This window comes from Hyla sarda, chromosome 6 (assembly GCF_029499605.1).
Source record: "Hyla sarda isolate aHylSar1 chromosome 6, aHylSar1.hap1, whole genome shotgun sequence".
NCBI lineage: Eukaryota > Metazoa > Chordata > Amphibia > Anura > Hylidae > Hyla > Hyla sarda.
In genome coordinates this window covers 172,195,232-172,219,841 of record NC_079194.1, presented here as the reverse complement: position 1 = coordinate 172,219,841, position 24,610 = coordinate 172,195,232, and the positions used below count along the sequence as shown (strand labels likewise).

Here is a 24,610-nt window from a genome sequence, read left to right as displayed (position 1 = left end):
CTTTAGCATTCTCCTTTTAACTTAGCAGTCACAGGGACCAGCCGCAAAGAGGACATATCGGGTTTCCAGAGCATTCCTCTCATCTATTCATACTGACCTATGCCTCAACACAGTGCACTAAGATGGTTCATAATTGTATTCCGTGTGAAAAACACGTATAATAATTATATAGTGCACACACATTCTGTAGCGCTATACATGTACCAAATCAGATCAGAAGGGCTGACAGCACCTCTCTAAAGGTTATGAACACCTTTTATCTGTTTCAGAAAATATATATATATATATATATATATATATATATATTTCTAATTGAGAAATTTTACTGTTCAAGCTGTAGCCCTTCTGCTCCATGGGGGGTTTCTGTCCTCCCTTAGGACACCTGCGTTACGGTTTGACAGGTGTACAGCCCCAGTCAAACTCCCCACCTGCGACCCTTAAAACATGTCAGAAAAGTCTCATGAACACGAATATGACAGCTCCTTCACTTTATGTGCACTAAGGCTGCCACAGGAACACACAATCTATGCAATATACATGACACATGTACTACATTGATAGAGGCACCACTACAGCCATGCTGTTTATAAGTATCTATGCACAATAATAATAGGAAAAAAAGTAGTAGTACCTCGGCACAGCAGGTAATCTTATCTGGTTGAAATTGGCAACTTGTCAACATTTCCTGTGCACAGGTTTTGCTAAGTCTCCCTCATTATTTTATGGTGTCCATAGCCCTTTAAAGTGTACCGATCATTTAAAACAAACTTTTGACATGTCACAGAGTCAGTGCTGAGACCCCCAACAAATCATGAAAAAAAATTGGGGAAAGCACATGGTAGCTCACTTTACTCTGTCCCTGTGTTTCTCCCCACTTATTCACCTGATGGATGGGAATCCTGTAACAATTTTTTTTTTTTTTTTTTTTTTTTGACATTACACTTAGTCTATCCAACAAAAAAGTGTTTTTAATTAAAGGGGTACTTTGCCCCTAGACATCTTATCCCCTATTCTATGGGAACCCCGCAATCTCTCCTGCAGCCCCCCCCCCCCCCCCCCCCCCCAGTCATCAGCTCTACGGAACTAAGTTTGCTCCGTGGCTGATGACTCATGCTACAGGGACCGGTGGTTCGTGACATCATGGATCCGCCCCTTGTGACGTCACGCACTGTCCCCTTAATGCAAGTCTATGGGAGGGGGCATGATGGTGGCCACACCCCCTCCCATAGACTTGCATTAAGGGGACGGGGCGTGATTTCATGAGGGGGCAAAGCCATGACATCACGAACTGCCAGCCCCTGTATTGTTAATCCTCAGCTCTGTAGAGCTGATGACTCTGGGGGCTGCAGGAGAGATCGTGGGGGTTCCCAGCAGTGGGACACCTGCAATCAGACATCGTATCTCCTATCCTTGGATAGGGCATAAGATGTCTAGGGGCAGAGCACCCCTTTAATAAACCCAGGCTGTGTGATCACATAAAAAAAAAAATTCTATACTTCCCTCGTTCCCCCGTAGCCTTTGCTATCATGACGCCCGGTCTTCAGTGACCTTTGCTGCTCAGCCAATTTAAGTTATTGTCTGCAGCTCCGTGAAGCAATGTGTCTTCCTGTCTGCAGCACCAGAAAGAGTAGTTAACTGGAGACCCGATCCCTTGATGACAATAGCTACGAGGGAGGTAAGTGCAGGCTGGCCCATTTATTGAAAGCGGTTTTGCTGGATAATCCCTTTTTAAAGCTGTCATTAAAAACAACCCGCTGCAATTGTGTACAATTTGTTAGCTGGGGAAGTAAGCGGTATTCCACTTTACTCCCAGGCCGACCAAGAAATCCATCCATTTCCTTGCCAAAAAGTCTCATTTGGAAGGGGTTCCAGCAATGAGACCTCCAATGGTCTGGCTTTTGAGAAATGTTGTTACAGTCCTTTTCTATTGTGGTAACAGAGCATGTCAAATGATTTTGAAGGGTTTTTCAAATTTTTATTTAATTTTTTTAGCCCTGAAAAAAGCTGCACATGTTGTTAAATAAATAATATTGACCTCTTTAAAACCCTAAGCAGATGCTATAGCGGCCGGTTGCTATCTTTGTTAAAGATGATGGGCCATAGTGGCATGTGAATGCTGCAGTCAATCAGTGCCTTTGTTGGTCATGTGCCATACTAGTGTCCCCACTCCTTATGTGAGCTATAATGCCCATAGGGTCAAGTGTTTTTTTTTTATTTATTTTTTATTTTTTTAACCTTTGCAGGGTTTTTTCACCTTTTCATTTTTTCAGGCACGAATATGCACAAGGCCTGTGAAATTAACTACTAATGTCTAGTTTTCTGGGTTGTTTTTTATTGATCTCTTTATATGGCTTCCATTGCTGTGTCAAAAGATATGTTTGTCCACATATCTCACAAATCCATATACTGTATGGGTATTTCCTTAAGGAGAATCTGTCATCCCTTTTCATGCTGCCTGAACCATGAGTCTTTGGGGTGGTCATGGTGGTTTCTGCCTGCCCCACAAGCCTCGATTGATAGATCTCTTAAGTGATTCACGTACAGGGCTTAGTGCTAGAAGCCAAGCTCTGTACAACATTCCTGTGAGACAAAGTGGGAGAGGGAGGAGACATGCATTCTAAAGCTTGGCAACACCTACTTGACACTTAAAGGGGTACTCTGGGGGAATATTTATTTATTTATTTTTTTTTTTTTTGATCAACTGGTGTCAGAAAGTTAAACAGATTCGTAAATTACTTCTGTGTAAGAATCTTAACCCTTCCAGTACTTATCAGCTGTTGTATGCTCCAGAGGAAGTTCTTTTCTGTTTGAATTTCCTTTCTGTCTGACCACAGTTCTCTCTGCTGACGCCTCTGTCCATGTCAGGAACTGTCCAGAGCAGGATAGGTTTGCTATGGGGATTTGTTCCTGCTCTGGGCAGTTCCTGACATGGACAGAGGTGTCAGCAGAGAGCACTGTGATAAGACAGAAAATAACTTGCTCTGTAGTATACGACAGCTGTTAAGTGCTGGAAGGATTAAGATTTTTAAATAGAAGTCATTTATAATTTTGTTTAACTTTGTGGCACCAGTTGATTTGGAAATAAAAATAAAAAAAAGTTTCCAGAGGAGTACCCCTTTGAGCTCTGAACATAAAATCGAGCTGACAGATTCACTTTAAAATGTATACTGTTTTAGCACTAAATACCTTCTTGTACTAAGGAGAAAAGCCTTTCTCCTGACAGTCCCTCTTAAAGTGGTACTCAACTGCCCCAGTGCTCGGAACATTATGTTCTGAACGCTCGGTGTGGGTTTGCGGGGGTTGTGATGTAACGACCACGCCCCCCGTGGTGGGACTTCACCGACTTGGCCGTTACGTCACAACCCCTGCAGCCCGCACCCAGCGTTCGGAACAAAATGTTCCGAACACTGGGGCAGTGGAGTTCCTCTTTAAGGTTACACATCCACTTAATATTCATTTAGTGATAACATGGGCAGTTAAAACATTCTTCCCTGTGTTTCATCATTGCCATTTTACAGAGGTTCTGGTCTAGGCTTGTACATCTGTTGGATGCACTACTTTTATTCTAGCTGTGGCTTTTTCTCAGTTTGTTGTGTTGCCCAGCTGTTGTTTAGATAGTTGTATCTCGGTGAGAACATAGCACTGCTGTTAGTCATATCTTCAGATAGTTAAACTATCGGTTGAAATTGTAAAAATGACTAAAATGAGGATTCAAACCTAGAAATAAAAGTAGCAGGAGAAGTGAATGAATGAATCTGTTGCGGTCCAAAGTATTTCTTTATGTGGCTCCCGGAGTCTAAATCATGTTTTATCCAACCTATTTTTATTTGTGGCTATTGATGGACTGTGGGTATAAAAATAAAGCCTCTTTTACCAGGGATTATTTCCATATTTGTAATTTTTTTTTTTTTTTTTTTAACTACACCCGGGTAATGGATATAAAATCAGATGTGACTTGTGTAAAGAATTATTCTGGTGCCGTGGTAAACAGTTAGGTATCCACTTCTGTGTTGTGAGGAACATTGTAGAAGTTACACAACTGATTGTTTACTACGGGCCAGACGGCTGTATTTGTGGCATTGCTCACGTCCATCATTTCCCTATGTTGTCCTCTTGCCCCTTAAAGGGGTATTCCAGGCAAAACCTTTTTTTTATATATATCAACTGGCTCCGGAAAGTTAAACAGATTTGTAAATTACTTCTGTTAAAAAAATCTTAATCCTTCCAATAGTTATTAGCTTCTGAAATTTTCTGTCTAACTGCTCAATGATGATGTCACGTCCCGGGAGCTGTGCATGATGGGAGAATATCCCCATAGGAACTGCACAGCTCCTGGGACGTGAGTCATCAGAGAGCAGTTAGACAGAAAACAACAACTCAACTTCAGAAGCTAATAACTATTGGAAGGATTAAAAATTTTTAATAGAAGTAATTTACAAATCTGTTTAACTTTCCAGAGCCAGTTGTTATATATAAAAAGTTTTGGCCTGGAATACCCCTTTAATGGTTAATACGAATATATTAGGTGACATGAGTTGTAGGAAAACATCACTTCCTGTTTCCATATTGCAGCTGGGTTGTTTTACAGCTGTCACCATGGAAGAGATTTAATCCAAACAGTCTCTTTCTGCCAAATAAACCCCCTGAGATTGATTGATTTTATTTTATTGCCAAGATTCCAAGATATGCAGTCTCCAATCTATGAAAAATGTGACCTTGTTGTTTATAGCAAACAGTAGGGGCAATTTATCGCTGTTGGTGTAGGTGAACTTTTTCTTTTCCCTGTCTTTTGTGTGGTAATGTGTACATGCACCAATTTTATTGAATGTTGCATTGCATGTGATAAATATGGGGTTAGTACACATTTAAAAAAAGGACATTACTGTATGGTTCACCTGTTGTGCAAAAAATGTGCAACCTCTTAAAATGCTGTCCTCAGCCAGTTTTGTAAGCTTTGCCTGGGCTGGTGTATATTTTTAATGGGATTTTTTTTTGTTTTGTTTTTTGTAACAATGAAAAAAAGTTGCCTTTGACAAATCACTGACCACTGCAAAAAGCTAACCTTGCTACACTACATTCAAGTTATAATTTTTTTTTTTAAACGGTGTCAATGAAAAGTCACTACATTTTTTCACAGTTCAGTTCACTGCTCGCTCAAAAAATTGCATCTTTTACACAAACACATTTAAAAGATCTAAAAGTAATGAGAAATTCCCCCCAGTGTATTAAATTTTTCTTTGTGCAGGTTTAAAAGCTAGACTAGGTGCTGTGGGTAACCAGGACATTATATATACCCTGTGCTGATCTCATAGACCCCAGGATTTCACCCCAGTGGCTTTATGTAAAGGTTCTACAACATTTTAATAATATTGTGACTACGAGACCCCCCACTGTTCTTCCTAGCTAGATTGCCATGGGCTGTGATTTATCACCCTTTTAATTCAGGAGAGCCCTTAAAATACATTTTGCTATTGGGGAAATGTTTTTTTGCTTCAAAGATGCTTGGTGTTAGCATTGTAGAATTCTTATCCAGTGCTTTTCTCAGGCTCATAATAGGTTTCCTGCCTTGCAAAGAATCTCTGAGCAGGCTTAGGCCATGTTCATGCGGCCGAAAATGGGCGCAATGTCCACCCGCAAAATGTGTGCAGACGGTTGGCATATTTGCTTGATTTAGTTGCACTAGGACCGATTTGAAAATGCTAAAAGTAGGTTGGGACTAAAACGGGAGCACAATCTACTTGTCCCTCATGACAATTTACTTGTCCTAGCCAATTTCGTTTTTGCACTCTTGTTACCCCCCCCCCCCCCGCCAGCCGCCCAATATTAATCATAACTCTTTTTTTTTTTTTTTTCCATCTACAGACCCATATGAGGTATTTTCTTATTATTTTTTTTTTTTTTTTTGCGGGACCGATTGTACTTTGTAATGACACTTTTTGTTATTTTTCCATGACATATGCCCCGAAGCAAATAAATTATAATTTAACAAATTTGATGGTTTTCTTTTTTTATGCCATTTACCTTTTGTGGTCAACCTAACATGTTATTTTAAAACCTTAGATTGGCCAGATTACAGCAATACCAAATTTGTGGTATTGATCTGGCTTTTTAATCAATTTTTACTTTTTTCTGGGATGTTATAAAACATTAAAGAATATAGTGGTATACAGATCTCTAGGTATATATTAAATAAAATTTTATTAGATAAATATTAGAATTGAGATTGCACAACGTAATATTATTTTTAACTGTTTTTGCGCAAACTCGTTGTTAATATATTTAGTAGATCAATAGCAAGGGCCCTGCTCCTGCTAGAACTACTATATTTTACATTAATTTTTACTCATATCATCTACTGCTAGTCTATTTGCGCATACACACCTACCTCACATCTCAATTCTAATATTCATCTAATACAATTTTATTTAATATATACCTAGAGGTCTTTATACCACTATATTCTTTATTCCCTTTCTGGCACGTAGGGTTACGTGGAACACAGAAACCTCGGTACATATTAGCACAGTGTGAGCCCCCCAAACTCTTGTTTTCTTGCTATAAAACATTGCAATTCTGGGGTTTGGTATTTTCATTAATTTTTTTTTTACATTTACGTCATTTATCATACAGGATATATAACTATGCCAAATACGTTTATTATGTTTTTCATATAGGGAAAGGGGTGATTTGAACTTTTAAAATGGAAGGGATTAATGTGTGTCAAACTTTTAAACTTTTTTTTCCTTGATACTTAGGGGACTTCTAGGAGGAATCATTAGATTCCTCATACAGATCAATGCAGTTCTATTGAACTCCATTGATAAAGCCTGGTCCAGCCAGGCTCTATCAATGACAGAGCCATGGACACTATCAATGACAGAGCCATGGACACCAGGGAAGAAGAGGTAAGCCCTCCGGCTACCTCCACAGTGGATCGCCCTTTTGGGTGGGGGGATCCACCCCACTAGCATTTACATGTCCTTTAAGATGCCGCTGTCAAAGCAGCAAACTAAAGAGTTAATAGCCAGCCGCATGCTGACTATAAGTGGCGGCCCCTAGCTACCAGAAATCAGCTGGAGGCCGTCAGGTATGGAGGAGCATAAGACAGGAGCCTGCTCCATACACCCAAAGCGCAGCCGTACTTGATGGGGGCTTCAAGATCTGGTCCTGCTTACCCGGAGCAGGGCTAGAGGCCTGAAAAATTAACTTGCCCGGCACCCGGAACTGTATGTCCCGGGCATGGGGCGATAGGATTTCCACATCCTTGAGGTAGATGGTGTTGATGACCCTGTTGCTAATGCTGCTTACCAGCAAAAATCGGTGCAGCCACTCATGTGATTTGTCTGGTTGCTATTAAGTTAATTCATTGTTTTGCACAATGGAGATGGTCTGCTGCCGTAGGAGCAACACTCTCTCACCTGCCCAGTCCGGCCGATATCGCCACCCCCCGTGAATATTCATCCATGCTTCATCCAATCTCACTATCAGGGGGTGTGATTACATCGGGAGGAGATGGGGTTGCTCCTACTGCAGTAGCCTGCCTCCCTTGTGCATATTAGAAACCAGATGAATATCTCTGGAACTGTTGTTGCGGTTTTTGTCCTGTAAGCAGTAGGGATCGGCCGATATCGTTTTTTTAGGGCCGATAATCGGTGGAGGTATAAGTTATCGGCTATTTATCCCCCCGCGACACCGCTGCAGATCATTGATTTAAAGCAAGCGCTTTAAATCAATGCTCCGCAGTGGCTTTTGCGGTGCCATAGACCGCCGCCGCCACCCGCTTCTCAACCCCTGCCTGTCCGGAGGTCCTGAGACCTATCACCGCCACCAAATCCCAATCCCCCCCCGACCCGCCGCACCGCGACCGCCATAAAGTATCCTGCACATGTTCATTCATGTGTTGCATTGAGGGGGTGTGATAGCTATCATGCCCCCTCCCGTAGGCTTTCATTGAGGGGCGGAGCGTGACGTCACACGGGGGCGTGACATCACATGCCGCCGGCCCTGCGGTCGACCTTAATCAGACCCGGAGCGAACACGCTCCGGGGACTGATTACAAATGGGATGCCGTGTGTATGATCCCGGGGGTCCCCAGCTGCGGGACTCCCGCAATCAGGCATCTTATCCCCTATCCTTTGGATAGGGGATAAGATGTGTAGGCGCCAGAGTACCCCTTTAAGATTTTTTTTAATAGAAGTAATTTTACAAATCTGTTTAACGTTCTGGCACCAGTTCATTAAAAAAAAAAAAAAATCCACCGGAGTACCCCTTTAACCCTTTCCCGACCCATGACATACATGTACATCATGGGTAGGTTCCCATTCTATAACGCTGGGCCACGGCACCTAGCAACGGCCGGGACGCGTGGCTAATAGCGTGCGGCACTGATCGTGGTGCTGCGCGCTATTAACCCTTTAGACGCGGCGTTAAAAGTTGAACGCCGCGTCTAAAGTGAAAGTAAACTAATGCCGGTTAGCTCAGGGAGCTGTTCGGGATCGCCGCGGCGAAATTGCGGCATCCCGAACAGCTTACATGACAGCCGATCGCTGAATGACTGCTTAGTGCCTGAGATCCAGGCATGAGCAGTCAAGCGGCAGAATAATCGATCACTGGTTTCCTATGAGATACCACTGATCAATGTAAAAGATCAGTGTGTGCAGTGTTATAGCCCCCTATGGGAGCTATAACACTGCAGAAAAAAAGTTTTAAAAAAAGTGAATAAAGATCATTTAAAGATCCCCATTAAAAAAAAAAAGTGTAAATAAAAATAAACATATGTGGTATCGCAGCATGTGGAAATGTCCGAATTATAAAAATATATAGTTAATTAAACCGCACGTTCAATGGCTTATGCGCAAAAAAATCCTAAATGGTGTATATTTGGTCACTTTTTATATCATGAAAAAATGAATAAAAAGCGATCAAAAAGTCTGATCAATACAAAAACGATACCGCTAAAAACTTCAGATCATAACGCAAAAAATGAGCCCTCATACCGCCCCATACGCAGAAAAATAAAAGTTATAGGGGTCAGAAGATTACTATTTTAAACGTATAAATTTTCGTGCATGTAGTTATGATTTTTTCCAGAAGTACGACAAAATCAAACCTATATAAGTAGGGTATCATTTTAACCGTATGGACCTACAGAATAAAGGGAATGTGTCATTTTTACTGAAAAATGTACTGCGTAGAAACAGAAGCCCCCAAAAGTTACAAAATTTGTGTTTTTTCTTCAATTTTGTCTCGCAATTATATTTTTTTTTTCCGTTTCGCTGTACATTTTTGGGTAAAATGACTGATGTCATTACAAAGTAGAATTGGTGGCACAAAAAATAAGCCATCATATGGATTTTTAGGTGCAAAATTTAAAGAGTTATGGTTTTTCTAAGGTAAGGAGGAAAAACTAAAGTGCAAAAACGGAAAAACCCTGGGTCATGAAGGGGTTAAGGACTTCTGAGTAGTTTTCCCATCTTCAAACTTTCTGTGTGGTTTGTAAAGGACCATGGTCTGATGGGGACTGGCAGTGATCATGTGGTGTAGGAAACTAGACTGCAGGCTGCTGCACCACAAATACATTATAGGGTTAATGACAGTCTGCAAAACATTGGAAGTATCTCCCTCCCTAGTGCCACATCTGTTTCATGTTACTCCTGCCTCTTCCAAATCTTTACCTGCTCTTCAGTAACATTTGTGTATTAGTGACATTCGGGTGATGTGTGTAAATTTACCAGGTCTGTACATGTGTCCTTGTTCTCCCTATTATAGTGCTATGGAATAAAAGCAAGTCCCAGGATTTCCTTGTAACTCCCTCACTGTCCCAGCACAACAAACACTCCCATACTCCTCTCTGTCTAACCCATTTCCTTTCTTCTTTATCTTGACTAATCCAGACTTGCATTGTTTCTTCCCTACAGACACTCTTTCCAAAAAGGAAAAAAGTTTCCACTGCTCTGTTGACATTGCTTTTAAAGGGACACTCTCCTAAACAAATCTTGATTCTGTGCATAGGTATAACCAGCAAGCAAATCAGTTTTGGTTGCTGCCCATACCACCCCCAGCAGTGCTGTTAGAGATGCTACGTTGCTCATGGGTATCTTCAGCACTGTTGTAAGCACTGATCATCTTGTGCTTCCTGTATTATGGACTGGCATTTGCAGTATAGTAGGAGAGAGGAAGGGGGGTGTAGTTTTGAATGATCATGCTGGTAGGGGAATCCATAAACCGAGACTCTACCAAACATCTTGGGATTTTATCACAGAAATGTTTGTGTAGATGGTGGTTCCACTTCTTCTAAGCAAATGTGCACATATGGAAATGATTGGGGAGTCACAGTTAGGACATGATCACACAAAGGAATTTCACATGGCATTGCATTCCACCGTAAAATAGTCTCCCATTATACACCACAGATTAGCGACATGTCATTTATTAATGCTTTTTTTATTTTTTTTTATTTTTTTTGTGCAGAAACACAATTTGGGACTAATTTGGCAAAATCTGCTGTATTCCAGTATTACTACAGAAAAACCCATCATGTGCACAAGGCCTTAAAGGAGATCTGCAACCATAGACACTTATCCTGCAGATAGGGGATTAGTGTCTGATCGCAGGGGGTACAAACGCTGGCACCCCCTGCAATCTCCTGTATGGGGCCCTGGCTCTGCCGCGGCTCTCCCATGCAGGAGACATGTCAGCCCCAGCATGACACCGCAGCCGACATGCCCCCTCCATGTATTTCTATGAGTCACAGGGATGTGGAAATCCTATAGCCCGACGCCCGGGACAAGTAGTTTTGGGCGCCGGGCAGGTGAATTGTTCATAGATTTAGCCCTGTATCGGGCTAGCAGGGACAGACAGACTTCCCCCTTATTTTTCTTTCATGTCGGTGTGAGGCGCAGGAGCCGATGGAAGTCTGCACCTCACACCAAGTCTGAGCCTTATCTCCCCTCCCGGAGGATGGAGGATGCAGCTCAGAAGACACAGCAGGGTGAGAGAGAGGATATAGACAGCTCCGTGCACAGCTCCATCCCCCACACACAGCTCTATCCCTCCCCCTGCTCTGTCTAGACAGGACCTAATCCACCACGGGGAGGTTGCTTGTTTGCACGGGGAAAACACAGAGCAGGGGGGAGGGGATAGAGGAGAGGACGGAAATCTCACCTCACACCGGCCGGGACTACAGCTCTGATGTCCACTCATGGCGGCTCAGGTGAGGAGACCAAGAATACAGGCGGCGGCAGGAAGGGTGGTTATATATGTATGGTGTGAGTGTATGTGTGATGTGTGTATGTAATGTATGATGGGGGGGGGGGGGGCGGCAGGTGTATGTATGATGTGTGCATATGTATGGTGTATATCAGTGTTTCTCAACCAGGGTGCCTCCAGCTGTTGCAAAACTACAACTCCCAGCATGCCCTGGGCATGCTGGGAGTTGTAGTTTTGCAACAGCTGGAGGCACCCTGGTTGGGAAACACTGGTGGATATGTATGGTGTGTGTGTGATGTGTGTATGATGTCTGTGTGATGTGTATGTAATGTATGGTGTGTGTATAATGTCTAAGTGTGATGTGTGTATGTAATGTATGATGTGGGGTGGGCAGCGGCAGGTGTATATATGATGTGTGCATATGTATGGTGTATATGTATGGTGTGAGTGTATCTGTGTGTATGTAATGTATGATGTGGGGGGGGGGGCAGTGGCAGGTGTGTGTATGTATATGGGGGCATTGGCTGGTGCATGTATATGTATGCATAAATGTTTTGTATAGGGGCAGACGGGCATTAGGGCAGTTGTGCCATCTAATTTTATTTATTTTTAGTGGCACCCACACTAAATTGCACCCACAGAATCCCGCCCCCTTCATACTCACCCGCCAACCAAGAGCCCCACGGATGCACGCAAACACGCCCGAACCAAAACTACAACTCCCAGCATGTTGGACCATAACCTAAACTGTAGAACTATAAAGTGCAACATGCTGGGAGTTGTAGTTTTGGTTCGGGTCAGCTGCAGAGCCATAGGCTGTATCAGGGCATGCTGGGAGTTGTAGTTACTAACTGTAATTCCCAGCATTCCTTGACACAGACTATGGCTCTGCAGCTGACACAAACCAAAACTACAACTCCCAGTATGTTACACAATAACCTTAACTGTACTACTATACAGTGCAACATGCTGCAACACCCACAAAACCATAGGCTGTATCAGGGCATGCTGGGAGTTGTAGTTATCTAGTAACTAAATGCAACTTCCAGCATTTTCTGGCACAAAATGCAGCACATAAACTGGAGAAGCAGAACCCCCCCCCCCCCCCCCCCCCCAGTAACACATAAGTCCCTATGAAGACTGAAAAATAGTGATTAAAATATTTTATAAAGTGCGTATATATGTGAATAAGCCCCTTTCCTAATAAAAGTTTCCAATTTTCTTTAAATAAAAATAATGTACAAAAATAAACATAAGTGGTATCGCTGCATGTGTAAATGTCCAGACTATTAAAATATGATGTTAATTAAACCGTACGGTGAACGGTGGAAATGTAAATAATTGTCCAGAATTGTTCATTTTTGGTCACTTCATATGAGAAATTTTTTATGGTGATCAAAAAGTTACATGTAGACTTTTCAGGGCTTGTCTCGGGTGTAAGAGGAGATACAGGTCTCCCGCCGGTAATATCCTGACATACTGCGATCGCCTATTAACCATTAGATCACCGCTGTCAGCAGTGTCTAAAGGATCTTATATCCATCCCTGGTGGTCTAGTGGGGGGGATCAGACTATTTTGGTGGAAATTATTTTATCTGCCAGGACAAGTGGATTTTCTTGAGGGACAAGTAGATTGTGTTCCGCTTTAGTCCTTTGGACAAGTAGTTTTTTTTTTAATTTCCACACCCCTGATGAGAGAGGCGAAGATGCAGCCTTCATTTATCCCCGACTCTCTCATAGAGCTGTACCTCAGTGAGGATAAGGGATAAGTGTTTATCGCCGCAGTACTCTTTTAAATCTGCACTGTCATTTAGCAAAAACTTTATATAATGTAGAGAATATGAGTATTTGTAATATACATTGGTTAAAAAAATGTGTGGTGTGTGTGTGTTATGAGAGAGGTAAAAGAAGCTACAGGTCCTCTTTAAATATGTCCAACAGTGAGCTATAAATGGTGACCCACAAACCACCCATTAAAGCATACCTGTCATTTACAAAAACTTTTTATATAATAGAGATAATAACATGGCTAATGGCCCGTGGCTAATACCAAACCTCACCAATCAGGCTGATCTCCGCATAAACCCTTTTAGATGCTGCAGTAAACTTTGCTAAATATCCAGTGCTGGTAGCTTAGTGGAGTTGATCGGGACACCCACAGCAAAATTGTGTGCTATCGGCACCACCTTAGCAGCCTGTGCTAATGGAGCACCGCTAACACTGATCAGTGCTGTGCTATGGCACAGCATAGTCCAGTATCTGCGTTCAAAAGATGGCATGTTATTGTCCCCTATGGGTACAATTTTTTTTTTACTTTTCAAATAAATGTAAATGAGCCCCTCCCCTAATAAAAGTTTAAATTCCCCTCCTTTTTTCCATAAGAAAAAAAAATAAACAAACAAAAAGTAAACCTATGCGGTATCGCCACAGATATAACGTTAATAAAACCACATGGACAATTGCTTAAATGTAAAAAAAATTCCACAATTGTATATTTTGTTCACTTCATATATCAGAAAAAATATATAAAATGTATAAAAATGTATCAAAGTACCATAAAACAGAAATGGTAGTAATAAAACGACACATTACTTTGCAAAAATGACCCTCCTACATCCCCATATACAGAAAAAGAAAAAAGTTCTAGGGGTCAGAAGAGGACAATTTAAAACATAATAATTTTCTTACAAAATGATATCGAGGGAGAATTATCAAAACCTGTCCAGAGGAAAAGCTGCTGAGTTGCCCATAGCAACCAGATTGCTTTTATTTTTGAAAAGGCCTTATATTGAAAGAAGCGATCTGATTGGTTGCTATGGGCAACTCAGCATTTTTTCCTCTGGGCAGGTTTTGATAAATCTGCCCCATCATTTTATTTAAAAGTAGTAAAATGAAATAAAAGCTATATTGGGTATTGTTGTAATCGTATGGACCTACAGAATAAAGATAATGGCCCTCATTAACTATTGCAAACCCGACATATTTTGTCCGGGTTGTGCGCCAGATTCTGGTGCATTACGCCAGAAATTCTGTCTCCGCCACAATTGAAAAAAAACCCGACTAACTCTCAATTTTACTAAGAGAACCTGAAAAAGGGGCGTGGCTGCTGGGAAAATTGGCGTGTTCCCGACATTTTCATAAAAACCCAACATATTTACTAGGGCTGCATGATATCGGGAAAATGTGTGATTGCGATTACGGGCCTAAATATTGCGATTTTTATATGCGATATAATGGTGTAATTCCGCCATTTCATGTCCAATCTCCTCCATTTTACAACTATCCACCCATTTTATGCCCACCGCCCATTTAACATCTCCCCATTTAATTTATACCTCCCCCCCGTCACATTCTCCCCTCATGGTCACATCTTCTCCCTTCACATTTTCCCCATGTCACATTCCCCCTCCCTCTGCCACATTCCACCTGTCACATCCCCCCCGTAGCATTTATCCCCTCCCGTCACATTCTCCCCCCCCCCCCCCCGTCACATTCGCACCCCCCAATGTCACACTCTCGCCCCCCCCCGTCACATTCTCCCCACCCAATGTCACATTCTGACCCCCCCATGTCACATTTTCCCCCCCCATGTCACATTCTTCGCCCCCCCCCCCCCCCCCAATGTCACATTCTCTCCACAATCTCCCCGCCCCCCAGTCACATTGTGTACTGCAGCAATACACTGGGTTTCCCGGGTGGTTTTCAAATCTCCCACCAGAACCGGGAAACCTAGTGTGTTTGCTACCGAAAAAGACCTTTCCCCATCAGCCAATCACTGGCTTCACACGTGACACCGCTGCGGCCAGTGATTTGCTGAAAAGGGTAAGGTCCTACTAGTTGAATGGTGAAGAGAGGAGACACCGGACCGCACAGAGGGAAATGACATCTGTAGGGACCGGGAGTAGGTTAGCAGAAGGTTTTTTTTTTTTCTCCCTGCACCATTTTACTTACCTCAGTGTTTTTCTAGCAGGGTGCCTTCAGCTGTTGTGAAACTACAACTACCAGCATGCCCAGACAGCCTTTGCCGGTCCGGGCAAGCTGGGAGTTGTAGTTTTGCAACAACTGGAGGCACCCTGGTTGGAAAACACTGACTTTTAGTATTTAAATTAGTTTTTACATGCTCTGGCCGGCCCCCGCCTGCAGCAGCACACGGGAGCCGGGATGAGCAGATAATCGCAAGTTTTCCCAGGGGGCTGTATCGCTATATCGCAAAAAGCAAAAAATCGCGATTTGATTGCTTTTGCGATATATCGTGCAGCCCTAATATTTACTAAGGTTTCCACAGAAAATGTGGTGGATTTCAGCTGAGGAAAACCAGACAGATCAGAGCAGGTGTAAAAAAGCAAAATGTAGGGAAAGTGGAAAATGTAGGGAAACTTGTGTAGTAGTAAATACTGTGGAAAATTTTTTTAGGGAATTAAAACCTACAATAAAACATACACTCCACTCTTACTAAATCAGGTCTAATGGCTTTTATTTATTTTATTTTTTTTTTTTTTATCGAAAAGTGCAGTACATAGAAATGAAACCTCCCCAAAAAGTTGCTATATTCCTATTTTTTTCAAATTTCTCAATTTTTTTTCCCTCAGTGTATATTTGGTGATAAAATAAGTGATATTACTACAAAGTACAATTGATGGCGCAAAAAAAAACAAGCCTCATACGGGTCTGTAGTTGGATAACTGAAAGTGTTATGGCTATTAGAAGGCGAGGGGAATAAAACGTAACAAATAAGCATTTTTGGGTGAACAAATGCTGTCTTGACCTGTAGCTATTGCCTGTGTGTCTCTGTGCAGCGACAAAATACTGCATATGTGGACGGGACAAGCAGGGCTCTGTGACATTCTCCCAGCTCACACAGCAGGCTGATTGACAAGCCAGGAGCCTGCACAGAGCCCTGCTTGTCCTGCCCACACTTCCACATTTTGTCTCCACACAGAGACACGCAGGCAATAGCTACAGGTCAAGAAAGCACGTGTTCACCCAATAATATCATTATCTACGTAGAAAAAAAAAATGCAAATGAAAGGGACACGTTAATGCGTAAATTATGGGTCACCATTTTATAGCTCACTGTTGAACGTATTTAAATAGGACATATTACTAGAGCATCTTTTCTCATAAGTTTGTATTGTGGCGTTTCTTATTCCCCCTAAAGATTAACCCTTTATCCACATAGGACGTAAATGTACATCCTAGTACGTAACGCACCTTAGCGCACATTTACGTCTTATAGATGAAGCAAGCACGGGAGATGCACTGGCTTTATGTTCAACAGTTCCCGGGTGCTATCAGCAGACTGGGACCCGCCGGTAATTAAGGACACCACCATGATCCATTCTGGTGACTTCATCTGCAGCAAATCATTGCTTCTAGTGGCTGATCGGATCACCCGCAGCATGACCAAAGGGATCAGATTAGCCAAGATGGCCAACACAGGTCCCCTCACCTGCCTCCCCCGCTCTCCTCAGGTCTTCCTCACTGGTCTGCTAGAAGGCCAAAGAAGATTGCTGCTTATTCTGATCAGTGCTATGCTTAATGCATAGCACTGAACAGTATTAGCAGTCTGATTGCTATAAATAGTCCTTATGGGGACATAAAAAAATTTAATAAAAATAAAAATTTGAATAAGATCCGTCCCCATTAAAATTTTAATCGCCCCCTTTTCCCATTTTACTCCAAAAATCGTTAAAAAAAAATAAACCTATTTGGTATCAGTGTGTGCATGAATGTCCAAACTGAAAATAGTGTTAATGATCCTGTATAATGAACGGCGTAAACATAAAGAAAACCATGCTATAGAACAGCATTGTTCAATGTACGCAATCTAAAGATCACAGATAAGTTTTCTTTGGGGACTCAAAAAATGTAAATAAAATGTTTTAAAAAAAGTAATGTGATTTAAGCCTCTTTCCTAATAAAAATGTAAAAAAAAATTTTATACAATAATGTAAAAAAAATAAATAAAAAAAATCTAAATATTTGGTTTGGCCGTATGTCTAAATGTCCAAACTATTTAAAATATATTGTTAATTAATCTGCACAGTCAATGGCGTAAACGTAAAAAAAAAAATATAAAAAAACGGAATTGCTGATTTTTTGGTTACTTGATATACCAGAAAACAAATTTAATAAAATGAATAAAAAGTGATTAAAAAAAATGGTATTTATTAAAAATAAACTACAGATACTGGTGCAAAAAATTACCCTATATACAAAAAAATGAAAAAGTTATAGGGATCAGAAGAGGACATTTTTAAGCATACTGACTACAAAAAGTTTTTTTTTTTTTTTTAAACGTAATAAAATAAAACCTATATAAATTGGGTATCTGTAATTGTATGGACCTACAGAATAAAGACTAATGTGAGCACTGAGAATTTACAAAATGGCATGTTTTTTTTGTTTTTCTTTTTCAATTTTGCCCCACAAATAATTAAAAATTTTATTATTTTTTTTTTAGGTTCACTATAGATTTTGTAGTAAAATGAGTGACGTCAATACAAAGTACAATTGGTGACTCAAAATAACAAGCCTTATATAGGTCTGTAGGTGGAAAATTGAGGAGAAAGAACAAAAGTGAAAAAAAAATTTTTTGCACATAGGACCGGTTTTAGGCATAGTGTGGCCCTGGACAAAATTAAAATTGGCCCCAAAAGTTGAAATACCATAAAAAAAAATATAAAAAGCAATTGAAAAGTCCCATCAAAACAATGGTACCGATTTAAAAACTACAGATCATGGCACAAAAAAATTACCCTCATACATCCCCATATACATAAAAATAAGTTATTGGAATCAGAATATGGCAATTTTAAGCAAACAAAATTTTGTACAAAAAGTAACGTAGTAAAAAAATAAAACCTATATAAATTGGGTATTGTTGTAACTGTGTGGACCTACAAATTAAGGATAGTGTGTTTGTTTTTACCGAAAAATGCACTGCGTAGAAACGTTAGCCCTCAAATTTTACAAAATGGTGTTGTAATATTGAGGTTCTGAATCAGTGCGTGGCATGTCAGTTACCCATCACCACTACAACTAGTCACTGCTCTTTGTGGTAGAGGGCACCACCACAATCGCGCCTGATCTTAAGGTGGTGACGGTGGTGTTATGGAGTTCCATGCGCCCCAGACAAAGGGTTGTTTAAGGAGCCTGGCCTCTCCTTGCCAGCATAATGTGAATGGCCTCTGCTGAGAGCCTTTAAGAAGCAGCGAGGCTCAATTCTAAATAGTGCTGGCTGCATTGTCACACTTATTCCCCCAGCCACTAACACTGTAGCAGTCGCTGGGGGTCCTGGGCAGCTGCCCTGTTTGCCCCCCCCCCCTTAATGCCGCCCCTGAATATACACATACATAAATATGTATCCCTCCCATGCAGGGTTTAAGGGGTTTTAATGTCTCTGTTTAACCCTATCCACTCCTGAGGTGCTCAACAGGGTACCATAGCAGATAGAGAGATAGATAGAGAGATAGATAGATAGATAGAGAGATATATATATATATATATATATATATATATATATATATATATATATATAGATAGATAGATAGATAGATAGAGATATATATATATATATAGATAGATATATAATTTATTTATTACATGTGTTGTACATATCAGCATTTCCCAACCAGGATACTCAAAGTGAACACAGGAGGCAGATAGCAATCATCCTTAGCGCTGCTCAGGTGGAACTTTTTTTTTTTTTTTCCTTTATAAGGCGAACCATATAAGAAGTAGCATAGTTTAAAGGGGTTATCCACCATAAGGTGATTTTAGTACGTACCTGCCAGATAGTAATGAACATGCTTAGGAAGGATCTGTGCTTGTCTTGAGGCTAAATGGCTATGCCATGAGATTACCATAACACTGTGGCTAGCTTTTTATGAACGGACATTGCCTTTTTGAGTTTTTCTTTTTTTCTACAAATCCCATAATTCTATTTTCCTCCCTCCCACACATCAGCCACCCCACCCACTGAAACATAAATAAGCTGCATCCATTCAAAAGACCTGTGGTTTTCAATCAGGGTGCCTACAGCTGTTGCATTAGTTGCAGATTGATCTCTCCCACCATGCGATCCATCCACCCATTGAAGCAGACAGGCTCCCTGTCATCAGCTGACTAGTGAGTTAGGTCTTTGCCGCATTGCAACCTGGGAAAAATACAAAAAGTCATTTTGTATGCTGTCAAAAATAAATATTGGGGTGAAAATCACAGAAGAATTGTGAGAAAACGTCACACACAGGTACAGACACTTTATTATGAACTACACTAACTTTACAGCCCCTGTAGCATAGTCAAATAAAAAGAATTCCTGGAATACTCCTTTAACTCTATCCCAGTTCTAAGGGACACAGAGTTGAACTCTGCTGCTGCATCTAATCTTAATTTTTGTGTGGGCCCCTGACTGCAGGCTCATCTGGACTGACATTAAAACTAGAAATAAAAGAGCAGGCAGTGGCGGGCCCCCCTCAGCCCCTGGCCCTCGAGCAGTGCCCGACCTGTCAGTCCGCTCCTGCTTTTTACTTATCTTTAGCGCTTTAACCACACAGCTGGTGTCATCAAATCTGGTGGTTTTCCTGTTTTTAGTCCACAAATGTCGCAGAGAAAGAGAGACTGGCGCCAGGTTTATTAAATGGCACCCAGACTTTGATAAATCACCCCAGAACTGTTCTACTTTAATCTGGTTAAATATTGCAGAGAAGTGTCGGCCGTGCGACAATTGTATCAAATATCTCACCAACCTTCATACATTTGTCGCATGGAGCCATTTTGTTGGTTCTATAGGGCGGGGTTGATAATTAAGTAACCGCTTTACAAAGTCCTCTAAGCACACTTCATGGTAAATGGTTTGATAAATTCCCTTCTCTGTCACTTTGCGGTGTTGTAAGTGTGTAGTCAAATTAGAAAAATGAAATTTTTGGTTTTATTGGTCAGACTGTTCCATCTGCACCTCATGCACACATTGGTGTTGGTCAAAGTATCCCCATGTGTTTCACTTGTGATCTTGCAGATCCTTCAGTCATGTGTTTTTATACTACTTACTCAAGACATGACGTTTTATTGCTTGACAAGCCGTGTATTGCCAGTGCAAAAGCAGACGTCAGGGGACTAAAATAGAATTTTTATTTCCTCCCCATGAGTAGCCAGCTGTGTTGTGTAAGGGACACGGGCGCTCTGAAGTGTCTTTGTCTGCACATGTCAATAGGAAAAATAGATGCTTTGCCAGTTACAGATATCAACTCTTTCCTGTTCTAAACCTTTTGCCCAATTTGTTCATATTATGGGAGTTGAGGAGAGAACAAAATCTAACGACCCCATTCAAAGTCCCTGTCAGCCATCTGTGACCATTGTACAACGGACTGTCCAGGTCCCTTGTTAGTCACTTTTACCGAACTTGTTCAGCCTTATCTAGGAAATAATCTAATCTGAATCTTCTGCAAGGCAAAAAGGGGTACTACACTGGCCTGTGTTGCTGGTTGGCCACGCCCCTCATGACATCACGGCCACGCCCTCTCAATGCAAGTCTATGGGAGTGGTGTGGCAGCAGTCACGCCCCCTCCCATAGACTTGCATTGAGGGGGCGTGGCCGATCCCCGCAGCACGAAAACCGCATTCCGGACAGTAATTTCCAAATGCTGCCAAGTGGAGTACCCCGAACGCTTTGAACAGTCTTCTTCACATGCACTATTTTGCAATCTTATTGTTTTGTTTTTTTCCACATGTTTTTTTTTTTTTTTTTTTTTCAAATGTTAAAGTAGGTGTGGGGGTAATCTGTGTGTAAAAACTGGTTTCAGTTTTATCAGTTTAAGACAGGTAGTTGGGTACCATTTGACTCTCACTCATCATCCCAGGGTCCTGAACAGCAGGTCTGACATGATATGCTGTTGTATAGGAACTAGGTGAACTAGTTTGTTTTGCCTTTCAAGAGTTTTTTTTTTGTCTTGGAAAAGAATCCCTTTGAAGGAACAATTGCCTATAGCTCCTTTAAATGACAGACTTGTCAGGAATTCCCTGGCTGATGTGAAAGGTTCATTGTTTCATTTAGAAATAATCTGGTGGGGCTTCTAGGCTTGTCCATACATGGAGGTTTTGTTGATAAAAATTCTATTCTGAGCTTTCTGGGAAAGGTAGGTGTTCGCCAGGATGATTTCCATGGCTGCTTCTATTGTGGCGGTCACTCTGATTTCTTAGATCTCTTAACCTAAATCCTACTGTGTTGTGATACTTAAGTCTGGCTAAATGTTGCTGTCTGTAAATGTAGAAGAAAATATCAGTGCAGAATTGAGAGCAAGCTGTGGTTTTCTCCCTATCTTCAGTCTTCTTCCTGCTTCCGAGATGAGCACTCCTGTCTCGTATTGTGATTGGCTAAGCCAGCAGGTCCTGCAGCGACCGCTCGTCTCGGGTGCAGGTAGAAAATAGAAGATCGGGGGACCAAGTAATGTGTAAGTTTGTAGGGGAAGTGTATTCTGTGGGTTTATTGTGGATTTGCTGTACAATCTGAATGGGACATAGTGAGCAATGTGTGGAACGCCATTCATGAAGCATGCTAGAATTCTGCATGGCTACCCTGCTAAGGCTTTTATGGAAGCATTGTTGCCACCATAACAAGAAACAAATATCGTATATATCTTAATGGTAGAAGTGCCTTAATGACTTGTATTAAGTTTCCCACTTCTAGGAGCAAAATATAACCACCAGTTACAAGATGCTATTACCTCCATGCAGTTCTGTGCTTACGAGTGCAAAGTATTTGTACGCCTCCTAAAAGACCTACTGTGTGTGCTTGGATACTTGTAATCTTCTTTAGTAATCTGTATTCCTCTCCTTTTCTCCACAGGTGCTTGGTCGCTGTTTTTTGACTGTAATGCAGGTTCATTTTCAGTTCTTGTCCCAGGCGTTGCAGAAAGTGCAGCCTTTTGCTGAAGCGATAGCACATGAGCGTAAGAACGCTCCTGTATCCAGTGACCTGAGCCCCACAAGAGAGCTGGATGATGCTGTGAGGACATGGCGAGGAGCTACCGAGGTGAGAAACTAGTAACCTTCCCCTGTGCACTCACCAACAGTTGACCACCAACTCATTACATATTTCATCACTGACAGCAGTAGTCTAGGAGCTATGACACATGGAGATTCTGGATGTCATCTGGCCTACAGTCATACTTGACTCATATAGCAGGAAAATAAACCGATCTGTGTAATAAAAATCTGAGGCTGTGCGGTGGAGCAATCTTGCTCCTTTTTTTTTTATCAGCCCTCATAGGCCAGCCTGTCACCAAATGACTCAAAGGGCAAGAACCTTATTCCACAGAACTTGGGAGATATGGTGCTATGACGAGTCAGTGGAAAATATGTAACAGACTGAGCACAGACGATATAATGCAGGACATGGGAAGCATCAGTTTGGCTTCATCTCAAGAGCTTTTGTTATTTGTTTTCAGTCCTTTGAAGATAAATGTGACAAACAAAGCTGAATCCTTGCCTGGGGTTGGCCTCATTCTAGTTAGTACCAGTAACTGGTAGCTATGGCATTATGTGATGGCAAGCCTTATATAAAGAAAGCCATGGCCAAACATGATGCAGGTTATTCAAGGAGTAGGAGGTGAAGAGGGAGCCACAATATTATGGGATTGTGGGGGGGCTTTATGCCCCCACTGTTTCTGAAAACAGGTTTTGACTTTATCTCTATAAAGAGTGTCTGTTCCTGGCAGGCGCAATATGTTATGTAGGCTTTGGTTGGGTTTCAGGTGCTGAGATCCTTTGCCTCCCCCCCCCCCCCCCTCCCCCCCAGGAGAAGTGATCAGGGAGAGAGTTCACTCTCCTCGCTGTCTCCTTACTGAAGGAGATGGGCCCATAGACTTTCTATAGACTGAATCTCTTGCTGGAAGAAGTCTACGAAGAGAGACAATGCTCCATTGAGCACTTCTACCTTTTTAAATTTAACAATTGGTAAAAGTCTCAATACCCAGTCACCCATCAGATGTCAGAAAACAGCAGCTTAATAGTAGAATACACAGTCTAGCAATCGCATTGTTGACCCATTCAGATAAACTACAGTATCAAAATAATGGTGTCCCTGGCATCAGCCACTAAGCAGCTTTGCGCTGTTCTTCAGTCCTGTTTATTTTGTACTGTTCATGGCTCAAGCCTGCTATATCATTATTGTAATTTAGTGCATTTAGTGCATTATGCCTTATGTTCCATTCTGTAAAAAGGGTCACAGAGGCTGAGTATTTAGCTTCTCAATGGGGAAATGAAGGAGCCTTGTGGTGCTGCAGAGGCTCTTATGATCCTGTTATATCTCCTTTCCCATTTAGAAGGCAAAGGAGCCATCCCTGTCTACAGTAACTTGCCCGTACCAGTGTCAGGAGGCGGCTCGTTCTATTTGTTCTGCTCTGTGTGGACCTTTTGTGTATTGTTTGCAGGGGGACTCATCCATCCACATAGTGACCTTTTTTTCTTAGTGGAGCGTTTGTGTTGTGTGGGAGAACGTGGCGGTGCCAGTGCGGAGGATTGCAGACTACTCTCAATAATACATCTCTTGTCTTCTCAAACCCATTTATTTTTAGAACACATATGTGCCAGGGAACTCCACATTCCTCAGCCTTATACAAGACTCAGAAAGTTGTAAGCTGTAAAAATGTTTTATTTTTTTTAAATAATTGGACGCTCCTTTTTAAGCCCCATGTCTGTCTTCCCTTTTCTGCAATGGACTTATCAGCCTTATTTATGACATTGAATTATATTTCCTGTCTGACATCTCTTGTTCTGTTATAAAACTCCCAACATGCCCTGAAGAGTTGCAGATTGCAGCCCCATGTGCATGGCTCGATTGGCTATGGGTTATGCACAAGAACTGCTTATCCAATCATATTGGCTGCATTAATCCTGAAGGTTTACTTTTCACCTTTACATTTTTCGAGCATAGAGGAGTATTGGTGGAAAGTGTGATCATCGGTAAGCTATGTCTGGGGACACCAGTCATGTAACAGGACAGCCCTTTGAGTGATGTGATTATTTAGACAATAATATCCTGTTTTCTCATACATATATAGGTCAGAGACACCCTATTGGGATACACACAAGTAGATAAAGCTGAATCTATAGCAATATAGAAAAAAGTTCAGCAACATAGACATTATTGTTACTTTCTAGACCATACTTTCTAGACCATACTTTCTATACCATAAAAACCTTGCAAGTGTATTTCTAGTTGATCAACCTTATGCAATGTGTGTTGCATTGACACTCCAGCCATAAAATAAGATGGAAGTCAAATTTACTTGCACTTTTATGGTCTATTCACACGTACAGTATTCTGCGCAGATTTAATGCGCAGGATTTTCTGCTGCAGATTTCAATGTAAACTGAACACAGCTTGAAATCCTGCGAATCA

At 41.5% G+C, this 24,610-nt stretch overlaps 1 protein-coding gene across 1 annotated transcript in view; it reads left to right on the top strand.

Moving 5' to 3' along the window:
- Nucleotides 1-24,610, top strand: part of GARRE1 (granule associated Rac and RHOG effector 1) — a 105,663-nt gene that overhangs the window by 50,735 nt on the left and 30,318 nt on the right. The window contains exon 3 of the mRNA XM_056525810.1: nt 22,055-22,240. Coding sequence (XP_056381785.1) covers nt 22,055-22,240 — 186 coding nt within the window. The remainder of the gene's footprint in view (nt 1-22,054; nt 22,241-24,610) is intronic.